This window comes from Lagenorhynchus albirostris, chromosome 16, assembly GCF_949774975.1.
Source record: "Lagenorhynchus albirostris chromosome 16, mLagAlb1.1, whole genome shotgun sequence".
Taxonomy (NCBI): domain Eukaryota; kingdom Metazoa; phylum Chordata; class Mammalia; order Artiodactyla; family Delphinidae; genus Lagenorhynchus; species Lagenorhynchus albirostris.
The window spans coordinates 57,373,195-57,400,876 of NC_083110.1; the positions used below are offsets into that span (position 1 = coordinate 57,373,195).

At 36.9% G+C, this 27,682-nt stretch overlaps 1 protein-coding gene across 10 annotated transcripts in view; it reads left to right on the forward strand.

Moving 5' to 3' along the window:
* BTRC (beta-transducin repeat containing E3 ubiquitin protein ligase) overlaps positions 1-27,682 on the forward strand; it is a 184,567-nt gene that overhangs the window by 78,364 nt on the left and 78,521 nt on the right. For 6 of the 10 annotated variants that reach the window (XM_060125582.1, XM_060125587.1, XM_060125583.1 and 3 more), the window contains one exon: positions 20,321-20,398. The exons of 3 other annotated variants lie outside the window; for them this stretch is intronic. In XM_060125582.1, coding sequence (XP_059981565.1) covers positions 20,321-20,398 — 78 coding nt within the window. Of the gene's footprint in view, positions 1-1,993; positions 2,061-20,320; positions 20,399-27,682 lie in introns of those variants that run through there. One more of the 10 variants, XM_060125586.1, reaches the window with a different exon arrangement.

Below are 27,682 nucleotides of genomic sequence, written 5' to 3' on the forward strand. Positions count from 1 at the left end.
CTGAGCTTGCGCTCTACAGCCTGCGAGCCACAACTACTGAGCCCGAATGCCACAACTACTGAAGCCTGCACACCTAGAGCCTTTGCTTCGCAACAAGAGAAGACACTGCAATGAGAAGCCCGCGTACCGCAACAAAGAGTAGCTCCTGCTCACTGCAACTAGAGAAAGCCCTTGTGCAGCAATGAATACCCAATGCAGCCAAAAATAAAATAGATAAAATAAATTTAAAAATTTAAAATGACTAAAATATATGATATGCACTCTTTATATCTGCTTTCAAGGGCATTTTACTGATTTAGAAAATGTATTTTGATACCATGTAGATTTAAGGCTTTACAAATAACATTGCCATTCACAACTAGCGACAACTCAGTTTAATTCATGTATAGAGTACCTTCTGTGTGCCAGGTACTGTACAAAGTACTGGGCATAAATTAAGATTCAGACCCTGTCCTCGAGGAGATTATAGTTATTTATTAGACATTTATTAAGAACTTATGTACCAGGCACTATGTAGATAATTTGAGGGACTACTGCTGTGAATAACCATTAGTTTCATGTATTTTTCCCATTCATTGAGCTAGAGGTCTGGCTTAGTAGCCGGTCTAAGGAAGCAGTATACTTATTTTCGTATCAGATATAGCTCATCTCAGCAAAAAGAGTGATCTTAAATGGTTTTCCCTTCTGCCATTACATACCTTCTAAGGGAGCAGTGATGTTTTTGATAGCTTTACATGTAGCTTTAAAAAGAGATGGGTAACATTTATTACAGTGCCTCCTGCTGGTAAATCATAGATTTTCAACCCTGTTGTCTCCAGAATTTGTAGTGCCCACTTGTGGTTTGGTAGTTACTTCAGGGTTTCTTCTAAGGCTATGAGTGGGAAGGAGTCTACTGCATACAAGGTATAAAGTACTTCTTTAAACCATCTATTTCTAGAACTTAAATTGTCCTGGGACCAGCTCTTGATATAAAAATTCATAGAAACCTGTTTTTCACAGAGTGTGGTAACTCCTTGCCATAGTGCTGTAGTGTTAAAATTCACATTGGCCAGGTTGTTCTGTAAATTAAACACTGACAGCTGCCCTCAGGGGAACAGCCAATGTATTTATGATGATGTGCTGATTACACAAAATACACTGCAAGCAGAAAACAGCTGCAGAGAACAAACCTCTTAAAAAGAATACAATTACAAATAGCACCCTCAGTATTTCTAGTGGTGAGTGTAGAATACAGCATGCTAATGCAGGTTTCTTACTTAGTCTGCCTGAAAACAAAAAATCTGAAGGAGATAAGTTAAATTATGGTTGGTTGCACGTGTGCCCACATTAGCAATGAACAAATTTTGTTTCTGAAGAGCACAGCTATGAGTGCACAAATATAAGGTGTGGAGTAATTTTAACCCCCCCCCCTTTTCTTGTTAGTAGGCTTTATTGGTGCCTTTCTCATATATAGTAGGGCATGGCCTTGAGTCGATAAGGGTTTGGACATTTGAAGGATATTACACAATTGACCAGGAGAGTATCAAAAATTGTGTTTTAAAAAATTCAATAGGAATTCCATATGTTAGGGCTTGGATATCAACATTTTGTTTGGGACTTCCCTGGTGGCGCAGTGGTTAAGAATCTGCCTGCCAATGCAGGGGACACGGGTTCGAGCCCTGGTCCGGGAAGATCCCACATGCCGTGGAGCAACTGAGCCCGTGTGTCACAACTACTGAGCCTGTGCTCTAGAGCCCGTGAGCCACAACTACTGAACCCACGTGACACAACTACTGAAGCCCACACACCTAGAGCCTCTGCTCCACAACAGGAGAAGCCACCACAATGAGAAAACCATGCACCACAAAGAAGAGTAGCCCCCGCTCACGGCAACTAGAGAAAGCCCACGTGCAGCAACAAAAGACCCAACGCAGCTAAAAGTAAATTAATTAATTAATTAAAATTTTAAAAAAGACAAAACATTTTGTTTGCAGATACACCTCTATACATTCATTGTTATAATGGCTTTGAAGACGTTTGCCCTTGGAATTAATAAAAGGAGTCACAACTCTGTATCTGTGGTAAGGTCTCTGATTTCTTAGATTCTGTTTTTCAAGAATTTGGTGTTTTAGGACACTGTAATAGCTGGGTGATAACATATTTTTAGGAGAATCAATTCTCAGGTATGTCCCCTTTCATCCCTGTATGTTCGTGGTCATGTGCAGACAGGTGAGATAAGAAAAAACTTTAGTTGTCCTTGTTTGAAATTCTCTGTTACAGTTTAGGGTCTGTATTTATAAAATATTTCAACCGCTGAGCATGCTAGCTTCTGTTTAAATCAGTGGAAAATATGTTGATCTTCCAAGACATGGATTTACTCAAGCCAGTGCTAAGGTGTAGCAGGGGGATATAGTTATTGGAAACAGTTCACTTCACCCACCTGAAACTAAGAATCAACTCTTCAGTATATGGATCACTGGTATGTAATAATCGACTATTATTGGTCTGTCTGTTGGTCTCTTTTTAAATCAGTTTGGAACCTCCTGGAGTTATTTTCTTGCTCTGCTGACATCAATCCCATGTGGCAGAGGAGTTGTGTATAACCACTTTGGTTTAATCAATAGAATAATTGATAAACCAGATAAGATTTAAACTGATTATAGCCCCAACAGAATTCCCCAGAGGCCTTGGACTCTCTTAATTTTGACATGTGTGTTTTGTACCCTGAGGATGAAGTGCAGTTTGAATTATCTGTTTTTATTTGCTTAATGATGGGGAGGGTGTTAAAGTCAAATGTTTAATTAACCCAGCAATGGGCTGCGTTGTCACACACAGCTGATTGAGATATCTCATGGAGAATAGTGAATAGGAATGATAATGTGGCTCTGGGACGGAAGATTGCTTTTTCAATCTATTTGCTGGGTCACTGCTTTGAATGTCTTATTGGATGAAAGGCATTCAGCCTGGAGAAAAAATTCAGCATTTAAGTACATTTTGTTCTCTTCTCCCCCTCTAACCCCCCCTGCCCAGAAGTTAACTAAAACAGATATGTTCTAGGTTTAATAAGCCATTCATGTACTAGTAAGAGACCAGGGTAGTCAGTAGCCTCAAGCTACATAATTTCCTGTGGAACAGAAAAATTGTAGTAGCCTCCAAGGTATTCTAAATGTGAGCTCTTTTGTCCCTCACATCCCTTGTCCCTTGCCATTATTGTGGAGTTGTCTTTGGTTACTTGTCTCTTGCCTCTTTCTGCAGTGTTTGCTTGATATGCCCCTACCTCTAGGGCCACAGGCAGACCTTTTTCTCCTACAGAAGCATATTCTCCAGTACATTTTTGCCATTTCATGCAGCTGGCTTCTATTTGGTTGTATTTCTAATCAAATATTATAGTGAGATTGTCGAACTATTTAAAGAGATGAAAACGTGAAGCATATAGATTCTTGCTCCCTTTGCTACTGCTATTATAAAACAGTTGGTTCCATGTATATTTTATTTTGTTCAGAAGCAGTTTGCTTTCTGTATGAACTAAAATCTAGGCCAGGAAAGATTCTAATAGCCCACATATCAAAAATGCAATTCAGGCAACTGGAGTTTTAATGACTTGCTACCCACAAAACATTCCTTACTAGCTTTATAATCAATGTAAAATTCTTTGGAGGCATATGAGCAAAACTTAAAAAAATTTTTGTCATGACTTTCCTTTTTTGTAGTTCTATGCTTCTTCCTTTTATCCCCCAAAGATCTAAGCCAGGAATTTACTAATTTTTTTTCTTTGCTTTAGTCATTTGTATTCCAGAGAGCACAATAGGGAGAAGGATACAAGATTGATTTTTGTGTGTGTGTCCTCTTGAAAGCATAGTCTGGGGCATGACTACTTGTGTGTGGGGGGGGGTGTGGATTTACAAAGCAACAGAAGCATGTAGCTAGTTTTCAGGTGCATTTTGGACTTTTGCAGGTCAAGGCAGACCAGAGGAGTAGCTTATCTTGAGGGACACAAGTAATAGACGAAATATAGAGCAGCTATTTCAGGAATCATGTAGGTCATTTAATTATCCATTATGATTGAGTGGCTAATGCTCTTTTGGCAGTTACATGACCTCTGTTATTCTTGAAAGCTTTCCAGGCCCCCGTGGGTCGAATGACCCACCAGTCAGTGCTTGCAGACTTTATTCCACTCAAAAGGAAAGGAGATGCTGGGCGCTACTGGCATTTAGAAATGGCTGTGCTTTCTTTACCAACCACTACCCAGAATATCCTTTGTACAGCAGTCAGTGATAGGCAGCTGGTTTTGAAGTCTACCGTTCCTTCCTTGTATGCAGAAGCACGAGGTATATCGGTTTCCACAAGAGGGAATTGTGGCAAACAAACTTTAATACCAAAGTTGGCCATTATGGTATTCACAGGTTCTGTACTGCAAAGAACAAGTACTGTGGTATTAAAACTAATGTTTGATATCTCTCAAACCAATCATTCATTATCAAACTCTGAAGTTAGTGATTTTTTTCATTCCATAACTCAACAAAATAGCATTGACAATACTAATAACAGATTTTTTTAAAGAGATCATTGATTAAATCAGCCCAATCTGAATTGGTTAATCATTATTTATTCAACTAAATAAACTTAAATAATCATGCTTATATGTGGAATCTAAAAAAAATGGTGCAGATGAACTTATTTACAAAACAGAAGTAGACTCACAGATATAGAAAGCAAACTTACAGTTACCAAAGCAGAAAGGGAGTGTGATAAATTAGGAGTTTGGGATTAACAGATACATACTACTATATATAAAATAGATAAGGATCTACTGTATAGCACAGGGAACTATAATATCTTATAATAACCTATAATGGAAAATAATCTGAAAAAGAATATATATATATATGTAGCTATATCTGCATAACTTTACATGTGAAACTAACACATTGTAACTCAACTACACTTCAATAAAAAAAAATCATGCTTAAATGATTATCTAATTAAAAACAGCCACTCTAAAATTGAGATGCTGATCCAAGATGGAATAATTCTGCAACATTTAGATGAATGTTTCTGACCTTTTTTCTTTAATCAATAAAGGATCATTAATATTTCTGAAGAAAATTCTTTACTCCTGCTAAATGATAGTGAAACTTTTGCTTTTTATAATTATAGTGACTTATTGAGTAATTCTGAGAAAAGAAAATAATGTGGGTTTCTTGTGATTCTTTAGATTAAGAACAGTTATGGCGTGAAAAGTAATGACATCACAATCAAACTATTTATAGGGTTTGTTGGAGATGTACAAACAAAATTCTATATACTTAGCAAAATGGAAGATTACCATATTCTCTAGTGGTCCAATAATTTAAAACCACAGGCTTAAGAGAAATAATTTTGTTAGAATAATGTACAAACATATCCTTTAAGTAGAGACCATTTGCATTGTTATAGAAAAAATAATCTATTGGAGAAAAAAATCTTTTTAAATTTGTTACTTACACATCAAAGAGCATTGTTAACAACAACAACCCTACAAGGTTGTTTGTCCCTGGGGTAGTAAAATTAGCTATCTTTCCAAATAAATTTATCAGACCACTCTTGGTAGAACTCAAAGTTGATCTGTTTTTCTTTTTTTAAAAATTTTGTTGTTTGGTACAAATGAAAAACTGACGACATGAATTGATGTTTATAACCTTTGACCCTTCAGAAATGGAAGCCTTCTCACTTAAATTTTAAATCCTTTAGGCCAGTACTACCTTGGTATCTGGCTACTTAGAGACCTGTGAGAATGTAGTCAGTGTGAATTATATTAGTTGTTTTCTGTTTAAAAACATATTTTCCCTCATTATATATAAATACATATATTTTTTATTTTTTTTTGCGGTACACGGGCCTCTCACCGCTGTGGCCTCTCCCGTTGTGGAGCACAGGCTCCGGACGCGCAGGCTTAGTGGCCATGGCTCACGGGCCCAGCCGCTCCGCGGCATGTGGGATCCTCCCAGACCGGGGCACGAACCCGCGTCCCCTGCATCGGCAGGCAGACTCTCAACCACTGTGCCACCAGGGAAGCCCTGTATATATGTATTTTAAAATATCTGTAGTGGAGATGAGCAGAAAATGAGAAAGCAGAATTTACACTAAAAGCAAAAGTTAGAGCTTAAACTCAAGTATCCTGAATAAGGAGTATAATTTGTCTAGTTGGCACTTTAAGAGGAAAGCAAGGACCATAAAGCAAAGTGTGATGTTTGATTTCTTATCGGTAAGTTGCTATTCTTTAAGGCATACCCTTCAAGACCTGTGTTGGACTGTGTTATTCACCCTTGGAAACCAAAAATCTATATAAGTAAATGAGTGGAGATGGTATTTGTAATTTTAAAGACCTGAAAATTCATTAAGACTTCGTATAATTAGTGGAAATGTCCACAGGATAATAAGCCCACAGAAGAATAATTTCTTAATAATAATAAGGAAGAAGGAGAGTGATTAAATAAGGGATAGTGCATAATAGAAATATACACCGAAATACAAATCTTAACCTAACCCAATCCGATTTCCACAAATTTACTTATTTACTTGAGATGGTTTTATTTTCATTCCAAATGGATAGATTTGGGGATAAGTTTATCAACTGTAAAGGAGCCCTAAATTTCTTCCTCAGTATTGTTGAATTGTAATAAAATGGGAGCACTAAAGCAGGGAAGATATCCAAGGTGTGATGAAAGTCATTTAGCAGAAAAAATTCAGGAACAGGAATGACAGAAATAACTATTCTGCAGAGAGAACGGATTTTGGCATACCTCCTAAGGGTTCTATAGTTCTCAACCCCATTTTGAGAAATCAAAAAGATCTACTGAAAGCAGATGTCTCTGAGTTACAAAAATAACCAGATGTCCTTATTAGTAGAAGCAAATGTTTGCCTCTTAATTCACATAGAACTATATGCATAGGATCACTGGATGAAATATTGTGTAAATATGGCAGCAAAGAAAATTGTGGCATGAAAGGGTCTGTCCTAAACATGTAAGCATAAAGGTTCTATCTTGAAAAGGAAAAAAAATTATTTTAGATTCATGTAGATTTAAAGGTAAGAGAAGTAAATTAAACTATTTATACTTTTGTTCACTGTGATAAGTGAGATTGGTTTTTCTTATTATGTATGTCTTTCTATCCCAAATCCTCCTGGTGAACCTTTATTCATTTTACTGTGCTTGTTTAGCTACTCTGTGCATTTTCATTGTATTTTAAACAGTGAAAGCATACGTATGAAACACATTTTTTTCTGAATGAATGATAGTCATCTTGGTTCTGTCAAGAAAAAACAAACAACCCGCAGTAGTATATAAATGCCCTCTTTGCAAGCCTACTGGGATTTAAAAAATATTAAGCCACATTGTTATAAATAGATGTAGTTTGGTGACTGCGTTGGGTTGTTAAGCAGAATAAAAGGAAAAAAAAAAGGCAAGGTATGAAGTTTTTCTGTTTGTTTTTAAATCAGGCCTTAAGAGTCAAAAAAACCTTTAGAATTAAATTGGACTCTCACTTCTGATGTGGAGCATCTTAACATAATTACAAGCTCTTTTATATAGTACTTATAGTCATTGCTAAGTTAATGTTCAAACCTTTGATTAAGAAGTCACAAAGCTGAATGTGTTCAGACAGCTGTGTAATAATACCTCTCCTGTTCACAAAACAGAACACTATTTTAGTTTTTTTTCCTGTTCCGCATATTTATTGATAGAAATCTCTCCTCCTATGCTAGCTATGTTTTTAATAGTGAAATATTAAAATGCTGTATTATGATACATTCTATAACTTGAAAGTTAACAAAAGCAGCTCTGCTCCTTCATGTCCTTGCCTTGTCACTCCCTGGTGCTGTTCGACTCTTCCATCCTTCTTATCAGAGTATCTCAGTGCTTAGTTGAGCTTGTTTATCTTAAAAGAGCAGGAGGCAGGCTTTTAGGGAGTAAGCTGCATGTTCCAGTATAACAGGAACCAATGCTGTTTGACTTGAAAAACATTTGATCTCTTACATTAACAGCCCATGTCACTGTAATAGGACTACAGCCGGGCTGTTGTTCAGTTTTCTATTATTTTAGCTTTGAAAGAACTGTTAGAGCTGCTCCAAAATCTCCGTGTTTAAAATTGTATATTGGCAGTCCCCCCAGGACTCGTAAGTAAACAAGGTGATGTGTGTGGCCAGAGGGAACATATTTTGTTAGCTTTGTTTTAAATAAGAACCTTCTCTATCTAAAGATGGTTTTTGTCTGATCCCTGATAGTGTGCTGCATGACTTTGCTTTTGTAAATTTGCACATCTTAAAACATATTTTTGTTTGTTATTAATGTGTGTGCTCAGTAACTATTCATTATGAACTTTAATATTTTTTCTCAAATAATGAAGCATTTAGTTTTCTCATGAAGCTTAACTTCAAATATTCTGCACAATTTCCCTAAGTACAGCAGTTTGTGCAGCAGTTGTTGGAAACTGGCAAGCAAGAATCTAAGGGGAATGTTTGTTAGACTTAAGTATTATTTAGTTTTATTTTAAAATATTCAGTTATTGGTAATTTCTATGCCAGAAATAGTTTGACGTTGGAATCAGGTAGCAGTATCTAAAGAATAGAAAATAAAATTTGTAAAATCAGGTGGTTCTCTTCCTTTTTAAGAGTACCTCTTATTGTAATAGTGATAGAATGGCAGCTTATTGTAGTAGTGGTGGAATGGCAGCAATTTTACTCCTTCCTTTCTTCCTTCCTCTACCTATTTTTAGGTTTGTTTTCCTGTTCTGATTCTTTTCTGATGTAATACAGCATTGCTAGGCCACCCAGCACTTTCCTTGCATTTAACCTAAAATACATACATCAGCCAACACAAGCATAATTGGTTGAAAGGCAGCCATCTATCTGGGGAGTTCTTCTAAATACTGAATGTGTCATGCACTTTGACATGACATATCTGTAATATCTGAATACAGAAAGCACTTTTTGCATTAGCTATAGGTGTTAAAGCAGTAGTGTGTTTTAAGAATGTCTGCTGTGCAAATTCTGGCTTGTGGGGTAATGACAAGTGTTTGCCTGCATAGACAATATATTTTTCCTCTTGAGGTCCCCACACACCTAGTTTCCCTCAAGCTCATCATCTCTGTCAGGTTAATCAATAGGCACCGTATGGCAGAGGGTCAGTAATCAGTGTCATCGTGCCTTTAAATCGTGTTGAAAATTTGCTTAAAGCCTGGGCCAATTAACATCGAGATGATGAATGGATGGGAAGATGGAAAGAGCCTGACGCTCAGGGGCTTTGTGAGGAGGAGATGCTCAGCTGTTGAGCAGCAGACACCAGCGAATAAAATCAGCCATTCATGTGAGCTCAGTCCACCCACTCTTAATGATAATGTCAATCTAGCAAAATATATACACATTGGAGTTGTCACAAGTTCATAAATCAAAGGAGTTTGTCAAAGGCATTCAGATTAACGAGGCAGCAGCAATAACAAGTCAAATTTGCATAGAGAATTGCTCGAATCTCAGTAAATTATGATCCTGTTTTTCATTTGATTATTTGCTAATGTCTCAAGAGGGAGAATGATTATATTAGCATGCAAAATCTACTCCAGAAGTAGAAATCTGAGGTATAGAAGACCAGCACACTATGACAATTAATCAGCTTCTGCATACTAGCATAAATGTACAAGGCCCAGAAATCAACTTCTTTTTATTATTATTTCTCCTTGCCACTGATCCAAATGGTTCAGCTTGACAGAGACTTTATATTGCTTTAACAGTGTTTTGAATTGTGCCTGCAGGCAAGACATAGTTATGCAGCTATAACCAACCTATCCATCTGCCAACCAGATTGGAATTCTCCTATCCAAGGCTTCCATTAACCCCCACTGACAGCTCCAAACAGGATTAAGAATTTGCAAGCATAAAAAATAGTTGTTCTTTGCAAATATACACAATCCCTTTGCATCTTGAGAAAGGCTGCATCTGTGTTTTGTAATTAGTGTTGGACAGTGTAGCAGAGGGAAAAACCTACTTGGCGTTTTTTGGACTTTTGTCATAAGGGAGTAAGGCAGTACTAATGGAAGTTCTGTGTTTGGTTGTCCCAGAGAGTGCTTTCCATTCTCTCCGGTTCCTAGCACTGTGCTTGAATTGGTGTTATTACTAGAAAATATCACTTCTTGAAAGGTTTAACTAGTGGATCTTGTTGAAGGTGAGCAGTATAGGGAGGCTTTGATGTGGCTGTGGTTTAATAGAATATGTCAAATGATAAAACGTGCTGGAGAAGCAATGTGCATGAAAACATGCTAGAGAATATTATCTTATGAGGACACTTGAGGCCCTCCCTAAAATAAAACTGGTACTTGAATAGGATTCTTCAGTCAGCTTCTGAACTTAAATGACCTAAGTTTTCTCCATTGTATCCTAGAAGAATTAATTAAAATTTGCTTAAACACACAACGCATACACTACCCCCCTGCCACACAGTGTTTTGTCTTTTTCATTGAAGAGTTTGAATGATTTTTATTTATGTAGCTAAATCATCTTTTAACCTTGTAGAAGAATAATTGGACTTGTTTTTTTGCGGTACGCGGGCCTCTCACTGTTGTGGCCTCTCCCGTTGCGGAGCACAGGCTCTGGACGCGCAGGCTCAGCGGCCATGGCTCACGGGCCCAGCCGCTCTGCAGCATGTGGGATCTTCCCGGACCGGGGCATGAACCCGTGTCCCCTGCAACGGCAGGCGGACTCTCAACCATTGTGCCACAAGGGAAGCCCTGGTCTTGTTTTTGAAAATTACAAATCATACATATTTTGAGGATATAATTAGCTCCAAATCATGTAATAAGGTAATGGGAAAAATATTAATCCAATTAGTAATTTACAGGTCAAGCCCATGTTATGATGTTTGCAACTAGCTATGGAAATTGGTCTCAAGATTTTTCTCTTCACATGGGTTGTCATTTTACATGATGATGAACAAGTAATTCAAAATCATAATTTTAATTCACCACGATTTACCTGCTTTGCTAAAATGATACAATTTTCCTGTTACAGAGACCATTGAATTCTCCCAGTGAAGAATGTGGCATAGGTGGAAAATGTTACTTCTAGTTTTAGAGCTGGTAATTTTATTTTTAACAGATGTCTATTCAAACAGGCTCAGGCTCTGTTGCACCATCCAACCTTGAGCAAGATGCTTACTCAAAGATTATTATAAGTCATTATGAGTGGCTTGACTTTTCATCACTGTGTAAATTAGTTTAGTTTTTTATTTGATTATATAATCAACTCTTAATTATCCGTGTCACCAGGAGTTGTGTGTTCGAATAGATAACTGAAAACAGTAAATAAGCCACTTACTAGGTTGTGGAGAATATTGCTCCCGCCATAAACATCTGAAAAGTTAGGAGTGCTTTGCTTATCAACAGAAGAACATTTCCTTGTTAATGAAGGGTTGGCAAACTTTATTTGTAAAGGACCAGATAATAAACATTTGAGGTTTTGTGGGCCATAGGACCTCTGTCCTGACTACTCACCTCTGCCATTGTAGTGTGAAAGCAGCCACAGACAAGATAATGAACAAGGGTGGCTAACTTTCAATAAAACATTATTTGTAGAAACTTTATTTAGAGCAGGAGCTGGCAAACTCCTCCTGTAAATTATACTGGCATTAAAGTTTTGGGATGGGGACTTCCCTGGTGGTCCAGTGGTTAGGACTCCACGCTCTCAATGCAGGGGGCACAGGTTTGATCCCTGGTCAGGGAACCAGGATCCCACGTGCCCACGTGGCATGGCCAAATAAATAAATAAATGAATAAGTAAAGTGGTGGGATGATAGGACTGTAGTTGGGCTATCACTGAAGTTTCTCTGCTATGAAAACCTTTTTTTTTTTAATTTATTTATTTTATTTATTTTTGGCTGCTTTGGTGCTTCGTTGCGGTGTGTGGGCTTCTCATTGCGGTGACTTCTCTTGTTGCAGAGCATGGGTTCTAGGCACGTGGGCTTCAGTAGTTGTGGCACGTGGGCTCAGTAGTTGTGGCTCGCGGGCTCTAGAGCACAGGCTCAGTAGTTATGGCACACGGGCTTAGTTGCTCTGCAGCATGTGGGATCTTCCTGGACCAGGGCTCGAACCCTTGTCCCCTGCATTGGCAGGCAGATTCTGTGTGTATGTGTGCGGTACGCAGGCCTCTCACTGTTGTGGCCTCTCCCGTCGTGGAACACAGGCTCCGGACGCGCAGGCTCAGTGGCCATGGCTCACGGGCCCAGCCACTCCACGGCATGTGGGATCTTCCCGGACCGGGGCACAAACCCGTGTCCCCTGCATCGGCAGGCGGACTCTCAACCACTGCGCCACCAGGGAAGCCCTGGCAGGCAGATTCTTAACCACCGCGCCACCAGGGAAGCCCCATGAAAACCATTTTTAAAGCTAGCTGGATGGTGTGGGTGTAAGGTTCCAATTATTTATTAAGCCCTTATTATCAGTATATCATGTAATGTGTTGGGAGGTAGAGGGAGCCACAAAGACTGCCCAATAAGCTTACAGTCTTATTGGGTAGTTGAGAGTAACATGCAAAACATTCATCTATTTAAGTGCCGAATTGTGTGGACCAAATAAAAATGTTAGGGCATTTCCAGTAAAATAAGGTGGAGTAGTTGTATGGTTTCTTAGAGAAGACAGTTGAAACATTTTAAGAATGGGTAGGGGGCTTCCCTGGTGGCGCAGTGGTTGAGAGTCCGCCTGCCGATGCAGGGGACACGGGTTTGTGCCCCGGTCCGGGAAGATCCCACATGCCGCGGAGCGGCTGGGCCCGTGAGCCATGGCTGCTGAGCCTGTGCGTCCGGAGCCTGTGCTCCACAATGGGGAGAGGCCACAACAGTGAGAGGCCCGCGTACAGCAAAAAAAAAAAAAAAAAAGAATGGGTAGGACTCAAATCGATTAAATAATTGGTTTATAATTCTAGACTAGCATTAAGGACCCTTCTAGCATGGAAATTTCAAGACCAAATCACATGTTTATAAGACTGTGAAGAGACTTGCTTAACTAGGGCAGAAAAATGTACATTGAGGGAAGTAACTTGATATAATGTAGCAGAAATTCTGGAAGGTCTTGAAAACCAGGCCTAGAACTTCATATTTAATTTCATAGAAACAAAGAGCCACTAAAAATTTTTGAGGAAAAAAGACCACCACGGCAGTAGTGGTGATTAAGAAAGATTAATCTGGGCTTCCCTGGTGGCACAGTGGTTAAGAATCTGCCTGCCAGTGCAGGGGACACGGGTTCGAGCCCTGGTCCGGGAAGATCCCACGTGCAGCGGAGCAACTAAGCCCGTGTGCCACACTACTACTGAGCCTGTGCTCTGGAGCCCACGAGCCACAACTACTGAGCCCACATGCCACAACTACTGAAGCCTGTGCACCTAGAACCTGTGTTCCGCAACAAGAGAAACCACTGCAATGAGAAGCCACTCGCCGCAACTAGAGACAGACTGCAGCAACGAAGACCCAACTCAGCCAAAAATAAATAAATTCATTAATTTTAAAAAATTGACTCTGAGGATTTAGGTCTGGGATAGAAAGAAAAGTTGAGAAGGAAAGAGCTAGCCTAGAATGGGTGGGAATGGTAAAGAGTGCTTTAAATTTGGATATGTTGGACTTCCCTGGTGGTCCAGTGGTTAAGTGGTCCAGTGGTCCAGGGGGTGCAGGTTTGATCCCTGGTCTGGGAAGTTCTGCATGCCGTGCGGTGCGGCCAAAAAAAAAAAAAAAACCCACAACAACAAAAAATAAATTTGAATGTGTTGATTTTGAGACAGTTTAAGTTTTTTTTAAAAAAATGTGATTCCTTTTTTTTTTATTCACCCCCAGGTTACTTCCGGAAACATTTTAGGCAAAATACATCCCTGAGATCTAATGCATGGGCTTTAGCGGTATTTCACTTTGACTTTTTCCTACCCAAATTTTTGTTACCATATCTGCATGTCTGCAGATGTTATAACTCTAATGCTTCCAGTTTGAAGTTAAATTCAAAGTCGTCAGTGAGGCTTTTATTCTGCCCTTTAAAGTTCTAACCTAGTGAATGCTGAGTTAAGAGATAAACATTCAAGTTAATATAAAAGGTAACAAGTTATATAGTATCTTTTACAGAAATATTTTCATGTAATGCTAATATTTATACACTGTTGTTAACTGCAGGACTTACAGACACATTCTGCAAATGATTTAGTGTAATGAAATGTTCCATCTGAGTGTTGTGAATGAGTTGTTCTGGGCAGTCAGGTTTTTCTAGTTGGCTCAGGGTTAAGAGGTAGAATATAACTTTTATTTTTATTGAAGGAATTTTTTCCCTCAAGTTATTTTTCATTTATCTAACTTCTGTTTTTCCATTTCTTAACATATTTTCTTCTAGGTTTCATCTGTTTGGTTAATTTTTATTTTGACAGATTTACAGAAAAGTTGAAAGAATAGTACAAAAATCCCCTTATACTTTTTTTTTTTGCAAAAATATTTATTTATTTGGCTGCATCGGGTCTTAGTTGTGGCATGTGGGCTCTTTGTTGACGCATGCGGGCTTCTCTCTAGTTGTGGCGTATGGGCTCAGTAGTTGTAGCACACAGGCTCTCTAGTTGTGGCATGAGGGCTCTGGAGCGCATGGGCTTAGTTGCCCTGCAGCATGTGGGATCTTAGTTCCTTGACCAGGGATTGAACCCATGTCCCCTACATTGGAAGGCAGATTCTTAACCACTGGACCACCAGGGAATCCCTTTATACTCTTCACACAGATTCTCCATATGTTAACATGTTACCGTGTTTGCTTTATCTCTATACATACACACATATATATACTAACATCCATTTACTTATATTTTCTGAGTTCTTTGAAAGTTAGTTACAGACATATGTCCTTTTACCTCTAAATGTTTCTGTTGTATGTTTTCTGAAACCAAGGACAGTTCTTTTAAGTAACCACAGTACAAATGATACAAATGAACTTATTTACAAAACAGAAATAGACTCACAGACATAGAAAAGAAACTTATGGTTACCAAAGCAGAAAGGTGTGGGGGGGTGCTGGGGGGGATAACTTTGGAATTTGGGATTAACACTACTACTTTATATAAAATAGATAAACAGTAAGGACCTACTGTATAGCACAGGGAATTATATTGAATATCTTGTAATAACCTATAATAGAAAAGAATCTGAAAAAAGAGTAGATATAAATGTATCACTGAATCGCTTTGCTGTACACCTGAAACATTGTAAATCAACTGCTTCAATTAAAAAAAAAATGACAGTACAAATTGTCAAAATCAGGAAGTTGAATGTCTAAACAAACTTTGGTACATCCATACAGTGATACTACTTGCCAATGAAAAGGAAAGAACTGCTGATATATGCAAGAACACAATGAACAAATGAATCTCACAAATGAATGTATTATGTTAGGTGAAAAAAGACTAAAAAAATTACATACTATATGATTCATTTTATGACATTTTAGAAAAGACAAAATTATTGAGACAAAATAAATCAGTGATCACTGGGGAAAGGGGGTTTGGGAGGTGATGGGACTGCTTTACATCTTGATTGTGGTGGTTAACACAGCTTTATGCTTTTGTCAAAACTCAGAAATATACAACAAAAAATAATAAATTTTTCCATATGTAAATTTTAAAAGCGGGGAAACAGTCAGGAAATTAACATTGATACAGTGTTATTAGTTCATCCATAGACTTGTTTCATATTTTCCAATAATGTCCTTTATACAAACCTTATGTCATAATACCCACTCAGTAATATCCACTTAATAATTACCCATCAAGAACAGTTAAAGGGTGGGGAGGAAAAAAATTGTGGATATAGGCTAGATAGTTATTACTCATCCTGTTAGGCTCAGCTCGCTCATTTTTCACTGTATAATTCAGTGCAGAGGAGTTTACCATCAATTTTGTTTCAGCCCCTCCCCCCCAGGAACCTCAGATCACAAACTGCATTCAGTTACATCTCTTTAGTTTTCTTTAATCTGAAAGCAGTTCCTTATGACCTTGACATTTTTTAAAGTACAGACTAGTAATTTTATAGGATGCCCGTCAATTTGGGCTAGTCTGTTGTTTTCTTATGATCAGATTGAGGTTATGTGTATTGAGCAGGATGACCTCAGAAGTAATAATATCAATAATATCAATGACCTCAGTATATCATATCAAGAGGCACATAAGGTTAAGGTGGTATCTACCAGATCTCTCCACTGTGAGGCTACTGTTCTTTTCTTTTGTAATTATTAAGTATATTATGGAGAAATATTTTGAGATTATGTAACTCTCCTGTTATTTGTCACCCACTAATTTGTGTGATAAGTCTTACTTGCATCTTTTAGTTACCCTTAAATAGAACTTACTGGACATAATGTAGCTTGATGACCCAGGACAGTTGTGAACATTGCTTATTGGGATGCATCATAGTTAAAAGATACAAGGAATATCTGTGCTACTGAGCTCTCCTGGGTGATGTTGGAGATCACAGGCTTTGAGAGCCAGTTGAGGTGACTGTTAGGTATACACAGCTATTTCATCATTCCCGGCCACCCTTGACTATAGAGCTATTACTTTCTTATTCACTGGCTTTCTGGCTCTCCTCTTCACTATTAGTAGGGTACCTTACTCCTTGCTCCTGATATCATGACTGTTTAATGTCCCTGCTCCTATTTTATGCAAGAGGGTTGAATTTTTTGTATTGATTTGTTTCTCATGGTGGATGGTCCAGTAAAAGTAAAAAATGAGTAGAAAGAAGTTGGGAAAAAAGTAAAAAATGCTGGGTTAATCTGTCAAAAAAGAACTAGTTATAACAATGTTTTTCTCTTTTTCCTTTTTGTTAATGTTGAGTTACTTTAAAAAAAAAAAAAAACAACACAATATATAATATATATATCCTTTGCCCTGATGGGGTGGAGAAGGGAAAGGAGCTCCTCTACAGCTCTATGTTCTGCTCTCAGGTAGTAATTATCCTTTAGCTCCCTTCATCTTTTAATACCTTAGACATTCTTATAATACCCACTCAATAGTTTACTATCTAAATCAGATAAAATAGAGGGTCAGAAGGAAAAAAATTATTGATGTGGGCTAGATAGCCACTACTCATCCTCTTAGGTTCAGATCACTGTTTTTCACTATGTAATTTAGTATAGAGAGTTTGCCGTCAATTTTATTCCATCTGAAGCACCTGTAGAGTAAAAATGTGATTTATAATGTGTTCAGTATAAAAAACTTCCACCAAAAAGTAATTAGGCTTCCAACTTTATTATAATGACATTTTCAAAAAACAATTAATTTTGAAATATAGGACCTTACATTTAATTAAACAGGTTTAGGTGATCTGAAATGGTATTTTATTTAAAGGAGGGTGTAGAACTTCATGGTCTGGGAAATAGTTACTTGCAAATTATAAGTTTAAAATTGAATACTGGCTTAATTGGATACAGTTAAAATTGAATATTGGCTTAAGTTTTTATTATATAAGACATTTAATTTTAGCATTTAAAACATTGGATCTGTACTTTTTTTTTTAAGAAAAGTTAAATATACAATTGATTTTATGGGTTTAATGTTGACCTTTCCCTTCCTTTGATTCTCTTATAATGGCATATATTGCTAGTTTCCTTATCTGGAATGCTTTATTTTATTTTACTTTAGTTTATTTTTATTTTTAAATTTTTTTGGCCACACCACATGGCTTCCTAATTCCCCTACCGGGGATGGAACCTGGGCCCTCAGCAGTGAAAGCATGGCGTCCCAACCACTGGACCGCCAGGGAATTCCCTGGGATGCTTTATAGTCATTAACTCAACTATATCTCTTCTTCATTTTTTTGTAGATAGTCTACGTTCCTTTTTTCCCCAAAACAGAGAGTAAAAGCAGAATTCTAAAGTTATTGAGCCTCTATCCCTTGCTTGTAACATAGCATTTTTTCTTCTTCTTTGTCCCTAAATTGACCTTTAAAGTGATCATTACAAATGTAAAATTATCAAGTTAAACCTCATAAAAAATTTCTGCCCAAAAGGACCTTAATGTACTGGCCTGTCAAGGTGACACACAAGGCACACAGATGTTAGCCACAGAGGGCCTTTTGATACTATATGTATGCTATTTATCCTTTAATATCTTTCAAAATATAATATTTGATACAAAGCAAAAAATTCATAATACCTAAATTTAAAACACTGTTATGATCCTATATTCTAATAATGATTTCATACTTGGATGAAGTTTTTCAGATAAACTCATATGTTGGATATAATTTCTGGATCTAAAAGTAACTCCTCAGTTAGAATGTGATGAATATATGTAATGTAATGAGTAAATCAGCTGCAAATTCTAAAATGTTAACATTACACATGTAATTGTGGAAAATAGAGCCCAAATAATGTGTACTTGGATTTTCTGTATTTTATCTTGCGGAGAGTGATTTACATGTGTTACCAGATTTTTTAAAATTATTTTTTAATGTGATAAAATACACATAACATAAAATTTATCACCTTTAACATTTTAAATTGTATAGTTCAGTGGTATTAAATACATTCATAATGTTGTGCAACCATCACCCCCATCCATCTCCATAACTCTTTTCATCTCGTAAAACTGCAACACTCTACCCATTAAACAATAACTCCCCATTCCTCCCTTTTCCCAGCCCCTGGTAACCAACATTCTACTTTCTGTCTCTATGATTTTGACCACTCTAAGTGTCTTATATAAGTGGAATCATAATGCATTTATCTTTTTGTGACTGGCTTATTTCACTTAGCATAATGTCTTCAAGGTTCATCCATGTCGTGGTTTGTGTCAGAATATCCTTCCTTTTTAAGGCTGAAGATTATTCCATTGTATGTATATACCACATTTTGCCTATCCATTCATTCCTCAGTGTACACTTGGGTTGCTTACACGTTTTCGCTGTTGTGGATAATGCTGCTATGAACACAGACATAAAAATATCTCTTTGAGGGCTTCCCTGGTGGCACAGAGGTTGAGAGTCCGCCTGCCGATGCAGGGGACGCGGGTTTGTGCCCCGGTCCGGGAAGATCCCACATGCCGCGGAATGGCTAGGCCTGTGAGCCATGGCCGCTGAGCCTGCGCGTCCGGAGCCTGTGCTCCGCAACGGGAGAGGCCACAACAGTGAGAGGCCCGCGTATCGCAAAAAGAAAAAAAAATCTCTTTGAAACTCTGCTTTCAGTTTTTTTGAGTATGTACCCAGAATTGGAATTGTTGGATCATATAGTAATTCCTTTTTTAATTCTTTGAGGAATCATACTGTTTCCCATAGCTGATGTACCATTTTACATTCCCGCCAAAGGTGCACAAGGGTTACAATTTCTCAGCATCCTCATCAATGCCTGTTATTTTCTGTTTTTTGTTTTTGATAGTAGCCTACCTAATGAATGTGAAGTACCTTGTAGTTCTGCTGTTCATTTCTGAAATGATTAGTGATGTTGACCATCCTTTCATGTGCTTGGTGGTCATTTGTATATCTTCTTGGATAAATGTCTATTCAAGTCCTTTGCCCATTTTTTAATCAGGTTCTGTTTTTTTGTTGCTGAGTTTTTACAACTTCTCTCTATATTCTGGATGTTAATCCTTTATCAGTAAATGATTTGCAAAATTTTTTCCCATTTTGTGGGTTGGCTTTTACTCTGTTGATATTTAGAACTCTGAACTCGCTTGCAGTTGAATTGTTTATTTCCCTCTTTTTAAGTATTTAAAAATCTCACTGATGTTTTAGGGCCTTCTAGCTGCTATTTGAAGTGATAATGGCAAGAGTGGACTCTAATCTTAAACTACTGATAAATTTTATTGCTTTGAGCTAACTAAGCACTATGCTCTTTTTAATAAAGAAAAGAAAATCAAATCAGAGAAAGAGGAAGAGAAATAACTAATTGTTTTTAGGATCCAGACATAAGAACTTGGACCAAACATTTAGTATGGTTTAAAACTAATTATTTAAAAGAGAAGGCAATAATCCTGGTTTAAGTTGTTATCAGCTAAGTATAGACTGGAGCTTTCTTGTGTCCAGTGCCAAAGAACAATAAACTGGACTTATAATGAACATGATCTGCTAGGCAGTGCTTAAATATAGATGAAATACGTTTCCACCTAGATCCCTACGTATATTTATTTATATACATGGGCATATGTTTTCCTTTACATAAGTGTATGTCTGTATGTATATAAATCTTCAAATGAACAAATGCATAAATATACACGGTATTCTAGCTTACAGAATTAAAAATGTAATTCAGTTTACTCCCACAGAATAAGATTGAAGATAATGAGAACTGAATTAAAGCTTACTTTCTTTCACAGAATTCCTCAGAGAGAGAAGACTGTAATAATGGCGAACCCCCTAGGAAGATAATACCAGAGAAGAATTCACTTAGACAGGTATGAAATTCAGTCTTACTTAAAAAGCTACCAACAACAAAATAAAAGACAGGAAACCCTCAATTTGCCATTTGTTAAGTACTGGAGCTTAAATTAAGAGTACTCTGAAGTTGGTCTGGCTCTAGCCATCAATTTCAGTCAGTTACATTGTTTTCCCAATCATTTAAAAAATATCCTAGGTATACAAGTACAGGGCAGTCAATTGTTTATGTGTAGTGAAAACAAAATCAAAGAAAAAGTTTCTTGTTTAGGAAAAATAACCTGAAGTGCATCTTAAGTGCAGGTAGTAGAATAGTTCTCTTTAAACCTTACTTTTCTATTAAGATTTTTCATACACTAAAAAAAAATAATAATCAAAAGGGATCTACCTATGATGAAGTTAGCTCCTCTTAGTCTAAGCAATATTTGTTTGCTTTTTCTAGAAGTAAAGGCCGTTATTAATGACAACTTTAAAATAATTTTTACTCACCACGGTGCCCCCACTCCTCAAACTTTTTCTTTGAAAGTTCAATTCCATGGTGCTCTGTTTTTAAAAATTAAAATGTTCAAAAACATTTGGTCAAAATATTGGCTCTTCTCACTGCCTGTAGCAACCTCTAACATCTTCCATCCCTCACTGGCAACAAAAACAAGTTCTTACAGTATTGCCAGCAGTAGTAAAAATTATTTTACTTGCATTTATGGCATTATTCTAAGAAAAAGGAGAATAGATTAAATATTTGTTGAGCACCTACCATGAACCTGATACTTACTTTACTTCACTCTCACAATAACTCCGTAAAGTTGCTAGGTATGATTTCCATTTTATAGATGAAGAAAATGGAGGCTGAGAGAGATTCAATGACTTGTTTATTTAGCAAGTCAGTGATTTGAAACCCAGATCTCAGTGTTGCCAAAGCATTTCTACTTCTGCCTTCTAACTCTGTAGGTTGTAGACAGTGTTAATTTAGGGGAAAAGTAGTTGAAATTGTGACACTCATTTTTTATTTACTTTTTTATTTACTATATGTTAAAACATTTTTGGATGGGCAAAATTTCTTTTATAAAAATAATTGTGTGGTAAGTAGAATTGAATCAGTTCAGGAAGCTTTGTTAAATAGCCAAAAGATCAGGGATTGATATTGTTCAGTTAGAGCTTTAACTATTTGGAGATAAACACCTGATCTATAAATCTAAATATATAGGACAAAATTGAATTAAGATAAATTTGGAGGTGGAAACACTCTGCCCCACTATACAGAAACAACTGTCAGAAAACAATGACATGACAAAAAGTTTTGGCAACTTTATTTAAGCTAACAAACGAATTTTCACTCTGCAAAGTTATAAATTAATTTTAATAGGCTGATCCAGATGGTCCATTTGGAAAATGGATAGGCTGATCTGTTGAAAATTAAACTAAATTTATCTCTCTCATACTTCAAACCGAAGCAAGAGAGAGAATCGTGCCTATTAAGTCCAGCACATACAGATGGACCAGCAGGTCACACATGGGACTAATCTGATTCATTTAAAAAATAAATGCATACATTATTGAATCATTTTATACTTGCAAGATCTGTTGTGTGCAGTATTTGAAATAATGTTGTTTTTTTCATTGCTTTTTTAGCAGGTTCTCTTTACCCCCTCTGCTTTAATATAACAACCGTTTTGGGGTTTGTTTTGTTTGTCCTCCTAGTGCTCCAAACTGATTTTTCTAATATCTGTCATTCAGTGTTGAGATCCAAGCTCTGGAGATTAATTAGGTCATGAGGCTTTTCCCCCTCCTTTCTTTGTAAAGGGTTTTATCTCCATTCTCTTTGTGAAGAGCATGAACTCAATGTTCTTGGAAAGAGAAATGGCCTTTAGAAATGGGGAAGTAGGAGATCCTCCTGGGGCACTCGGAGTCTTTTAGCTTCTGGGTGTTTTAACAGCCCCATGAATGCAGATTTGTAAATTTATTGCAGTGCCATCTGGTTTTTTGCTCGAACCAGATTACTGTTGGCTTGTGTCTGTCTATTGTGGTGGTCACTCCCTAGGAGCTTGCCCTCTCAGTCTTAGGGATGAGTGATGAATAGCAGGGGTCAATAGAAGCGGGTCACAGGGCAGCTGTCCAGGATTGCCCTGAACTTGATTACGCCACCACCAAGTTTTTTAATGTAGGATGTCGTATATAAGCTGTCTAAACTCCCTCTTTTCACTAATGCATATGACAATAATGAAGTGCCATTTGCTCCCCCCACCCCACCTTTAGTCAAGTTATTATAGATAAAAAGATGTCAAAGCTGCCTTTTACCTAGTGTTGATGTAAGTAGGATTTGCATCATGTGGGCCAGTCCCTTGAGATTCTTTTGCAGACTATTTCTAATGGGATTTCAGGAACTCTTTCACCACTGATTTTAAAATGCTAAGTTATGTTCTAATAAATTTAGTGTTGTTTTAAACTAATTTTAGAGCTTATATATATTATTCTAAAGTATAGTTTTACCATTGTTGATAGGATATGACCACTGCCTGTTAAAACTTGGAGTTATTTAACTACTGGAGGAGCTGAAAGAAGTATTATCATTACAGTTCTTACAGACATTAAAAGGGTAAAAGGGAATATTACAAATAACTTTAAGCCAAAAATTTGGTTTCTTCCATGATATGGACGAATTCCTTGAAAAACACAACTTACTGAAACCAAAACAAGGTGAAACAAAATTTGAATAGCCATATGTCTATTAAAAAAATTGAATTATCAAAAGGCCCATATGGTTTCCTGGTGAACTCTATCAAACGTTTAAGGAATAAATAACACCAAAATAGAAAATAGAGAAGGAAAGAACACTCCCTGACTTGTATTATGAGGTTACCATAACCATAATTCCAAAACTTGACAAAGACCTTAGCAGAAAAAGAAACTATTGAAGGAGAAAGTCACGAGACATTACTCCCTGTGTCACCAAGTCATTTTGTATACCTGCTTTTCCATTTCATTTCCAACATCAGAAGGCAGTAGAGTTCAGGGCAGGGGAAAGAAATGCAATGTATTCTTTAAATTTTCTAAGCTTTTGAATAATCTTCTGACATCTTGGCATTAAGTGTAAACATTTATTTAAAGGACGTACAAAGTAGCTACAGTTTTCTTTTTACTTTTATTCCTAGAATGTGGAGCCAAGAAAACCATAGCAAATGTGTTCATAGCTTTTATTCACATCTGCAAACAAGGGCAAAGGCCTGGGAGGATACATGAAAGTACTCATTACTTTTTGAAAACATAACCTTACAACATGCAACTCCTTCTTTGCTTCACATTGGTGCTAATAGGATCTGTCAACCCTGCCTTTCTCTGTAATTGAGTAAATTGTGACCTCTGTCTAATCCTTCTCCCATCCCCCATTCCCTTTGTGTATGTGTCCACTTACCATCCTGAGAACGTGGGTAATGATAAATAAAGCATTGAGTAGTGCTCTCTCAACTCTTTGAAAGCAGCATGATGCCAGCCCTCTAGTTATATTTCTTTAAGTGTTTACGTTTTTCTGTATTCTTTCTCTTGTGTAGCTGGAACCCTGGGGATGCAAAGCCATGAGAGAGGCCAAGAAGCTAACAAAGTAGCTGTCTCCCTTGTTAGCTTGTTCCTTTATTCTTTAAAAACAAGATAAAAACCATCTGGCTCAGGGCATTACATTTTCCTCCCCCATGCACCTCTATAGATGGAGACTTCACCTGCAGTGAGGGTTTACATTGATTAGGGAGGGAGCAGTAATTCAAGCTTCCATCCTCTTCAAGGATACTTTGCAGTCTTTAAAGGTGCTGACCCACTGAGTTAAACTGTCAAGGGAGGATAAAAAAGTATCTTCATCCCAGGAGGTAACAGCTGCTAGGTTTTCAACACCTTGCATGCTGCTGGAAAAATGTCACAATTGTCAGCTGAAAGAAAAATGACTCTGTTGTCATCTGTTAATGACTGGGCCTTATAAAAGGAACTACATAAGCCTTTTAGAAGGAATAAGTAGCTGTTTTCCTTTCCTACCACCTTCCCCTACCTCTCCCCCAAATTCCTATGTTGTTCTAAACATTACCTTAGAGTAGATGCACAAAAAACAGCGGTGAAGAACTTAAAGCTAAAACAACCCAGCGTAAGCATGGAGGTCTGATTGGCATAGCTCCTTTATACAGTTGGCTGAGTAGGAGGAACAACCACATCACTGACACAGAAAATGACATTATCGTGTGTATTAACAAAACAACAACAACAAAAAGTCATTCATAAGCCAGTGAACTGAGAGAAAACGTACTGTATTTGTGCTCTTTGGAGGACAATTTGTTTTCAAGCAGCATCCAGATGGGTAAATACCACGACATTTCTTTTTTCAAGAGAGCCACTTCTTTTCTTCCTTTAAAAAAAAAAAAGGGAGAGAAACTCACTGAATTTTACTTCCTTTGATAGCTCTGTAATGTTTGTATATAATGGCATTCCCTTCTTTCTGATTTGATTGATGAGGGGGGAAGGTTTAATGAAGTCCCTGATATCAGGCAGACAGGTTTTTTTCCTGTTTGTTTTAGGTTAGTCATTTTAATTGTATTGAGTAATAAGAAGGTACACACAGCCAAGGGAGCTTTGTTCTGATAATTGCTCAAGAAAATCCATTCCCTATCTGCCTTTGCTTTGTGTTAAGACATTTCTCCCCCTAGTGGCAATAGTAAGCACTTTGTCTTGGCAGTAGGCAAGGTGTAATTGCAATATGACAAACTATGCTTCAGGGACTATCTTGTAAATAGTTTGGGATTTGGCATTATTTCATTATATATGTGTGTTTTTTCCCCCTAAGAAACTTCCTACCTCTTTTTTTTTTCCTGAAGTGCTTTGGGCTTTGGATGGAAAAAAATTGCCTGAAATGTTTATTAAAAAAAAAACAAACCGTAGTGCATCGTGGATAATGTTTTGCAGCTTGACTTAATTTTAGTCATCTGTTTTAATTACCTATTTATAAAAATGCTTTTGCATTTGTAGACATTATTTAATACTTTGGAAGAAGCACCTCATTTGAAATAAATAAATAAATTGTACTTATTTTAAATAGTCCATAAAAAAGACCTTGAAGGTAATTAATGTAGGTCCCTTAAGTAAGACAAAAATGATCTTTCCAAGTCTGATGAAGTGATTTGTTTATTTAACTTCCCATTTTGGCTGAATCCTTCAGAGTCTAATAACTTTTTTTAAAAAAATGGTTTTTGCAATTTGTGTCTAGCTACAAAAACCCTTCTTCAAAAACAAGCAATTTAATAACCAGCTTTCTTAAAATTACTTTGAGGAAGGAAGACTGTATAGGGGGTTGGTGTTTTATTTTTATTTCAGTGTAATCATTCTTTGATAAATTGTGTAATCGCTGACTTAGTAGAAAAAATATTATTGAACTCCTGGGTTGTAATGACCGTGAAAAGTGTATTTTCATATAGAGACTTGAGATATTGTGAATAAATTATAAAGGAAACAGCTCATATGTTGGTTGAAGTCCATATGGGCCTAATTTATTTTGTGTTCAGTGCTTAATCTGGTTGTACCGTTAAAAAGGTGGGAGGGGCTATTGTATCCAGTTGTGTGAATCCTTAAAAAATCTGCCCTATGAGCAACATGGAATGAGATCAGATACAACTTTTGCATCTACTGAATGAGATTTGGTAGCATCATTGTGGCATTTTTTAAAGCCCAGTTCCACCTTCCCTAGATGTCACTTTTTAGTTTGCTTTTTCTATCCCACATTCCTACTGGGGACTTGATTTGATGTTTTTATTTTATATATATATATATATATATATATAAAATCTGAAGGTCCCTGTGTACCCCTCCCCACCCCCTAATTACTAACCATTTTCATTATAACTGTATCTTGTTTTGCTATACGGCTGCTGAACAGATTTCTTAAGCAGCTTTTTGCAAGGTTAAAAGAATGCAGCCTGGTAACAAGTTTGTGTCATTTTAAATATATACCTTCTAGTAAATAAGGAGAAGTCTGGCAATCAATCCCTTTTAGTGTGTTATATGTTTCACCTGACAACTAAACCTTCTATTGATTAGCCATTACTTTGTTAGATAATCCTATGTCATTGAATCCATTGTAAAAAATTAAACTCTTTAAAATGTTTTACCCTAGCAGCAGTGTGAAAATTGAAAACTTGTTCAGAATTACAGCCTGCTTTCACAAAGAAGGTAGTTTTCAGCAAGGCATCTTACTGGTTTATGCTTATGTGCTTTATATGCAATATAAAAACATATTAAAGTACTCTAACACAAAACTCTCTGTCTCTGGTTTAGCAATGAAGCTACCTTTTCAGATGTTGCCTGGGTACAGAACCTATCTTGCCTGTGGCTCTTATACTCACTAGTTTATTTAGCTGGAAGGAGTCTTATAATAGTAAAATACTGAATGTAAAATATTTGATTCTTTAGAAAGCTTTTTTATTTCAGAGTGGTCTAAGGACTGTGATCAGTTTTGGTTTACTAATCTAGGTGACTTCCTTTGGGGAAAAAGAAGATCATATACCCATTTTACAGATGGAATGTCTAGAAAATAAAAACCTATATATATCCTTACTCTAGAAACTCCTGCAGGTTCCCTAATGTTCCCCTGAGTGTGTTATACTCATTTCTGAGGGGAAAAGGAATTTTGGAGGAAAAATTAGTTTTCTACCTGCCATGACTATTTTATTCAGAAAAATAAAATAACATTTTTATTAATTAACTGGACAGACCTCTAATACTTTATCCCCTAAATATTAACTGCAGACTTTTATATTTTCATTGAAATAAAGTTTTCATACAGTGAATTATATAGATATTAATTGCATAATCAATAAATTTTTGATGTCTTTACAATTGTGTAACCACCACCCCAATCAAGCTATAGGACATTTTCATTACCCAAGAAAGTTCCCTTGTTCTCCTTCCCAGTTTCCCCACCCACAATGAATCAAACATTGATCAGCTTCCTGTCATAGACTAGTTTCGCCTTTCTTGAATTTTATGTAATAGAATCATCCATGTTGGGGGTCTCACTGTCACTCAGCATAATGCTTATGAGGTTCATCTGTACTTTTGTGTTTATCAGTGGTTTATTCTCTTTTATTGTACAGTAAATTCCATTGAATAAATGTACTACAGTTTGTTTTCCATTCTTTTGATGGACACTTGAGCTATTTCCGTTTTTATAAATGAAGTTGCTATGAATGCTCTTTAAGCTTTTTTGGTGAGCATGTGTTAAATACTTTTTCATGTGCTTTTTGACTATTCACATATTTTCTTTTGCGAAGTATCTGGTT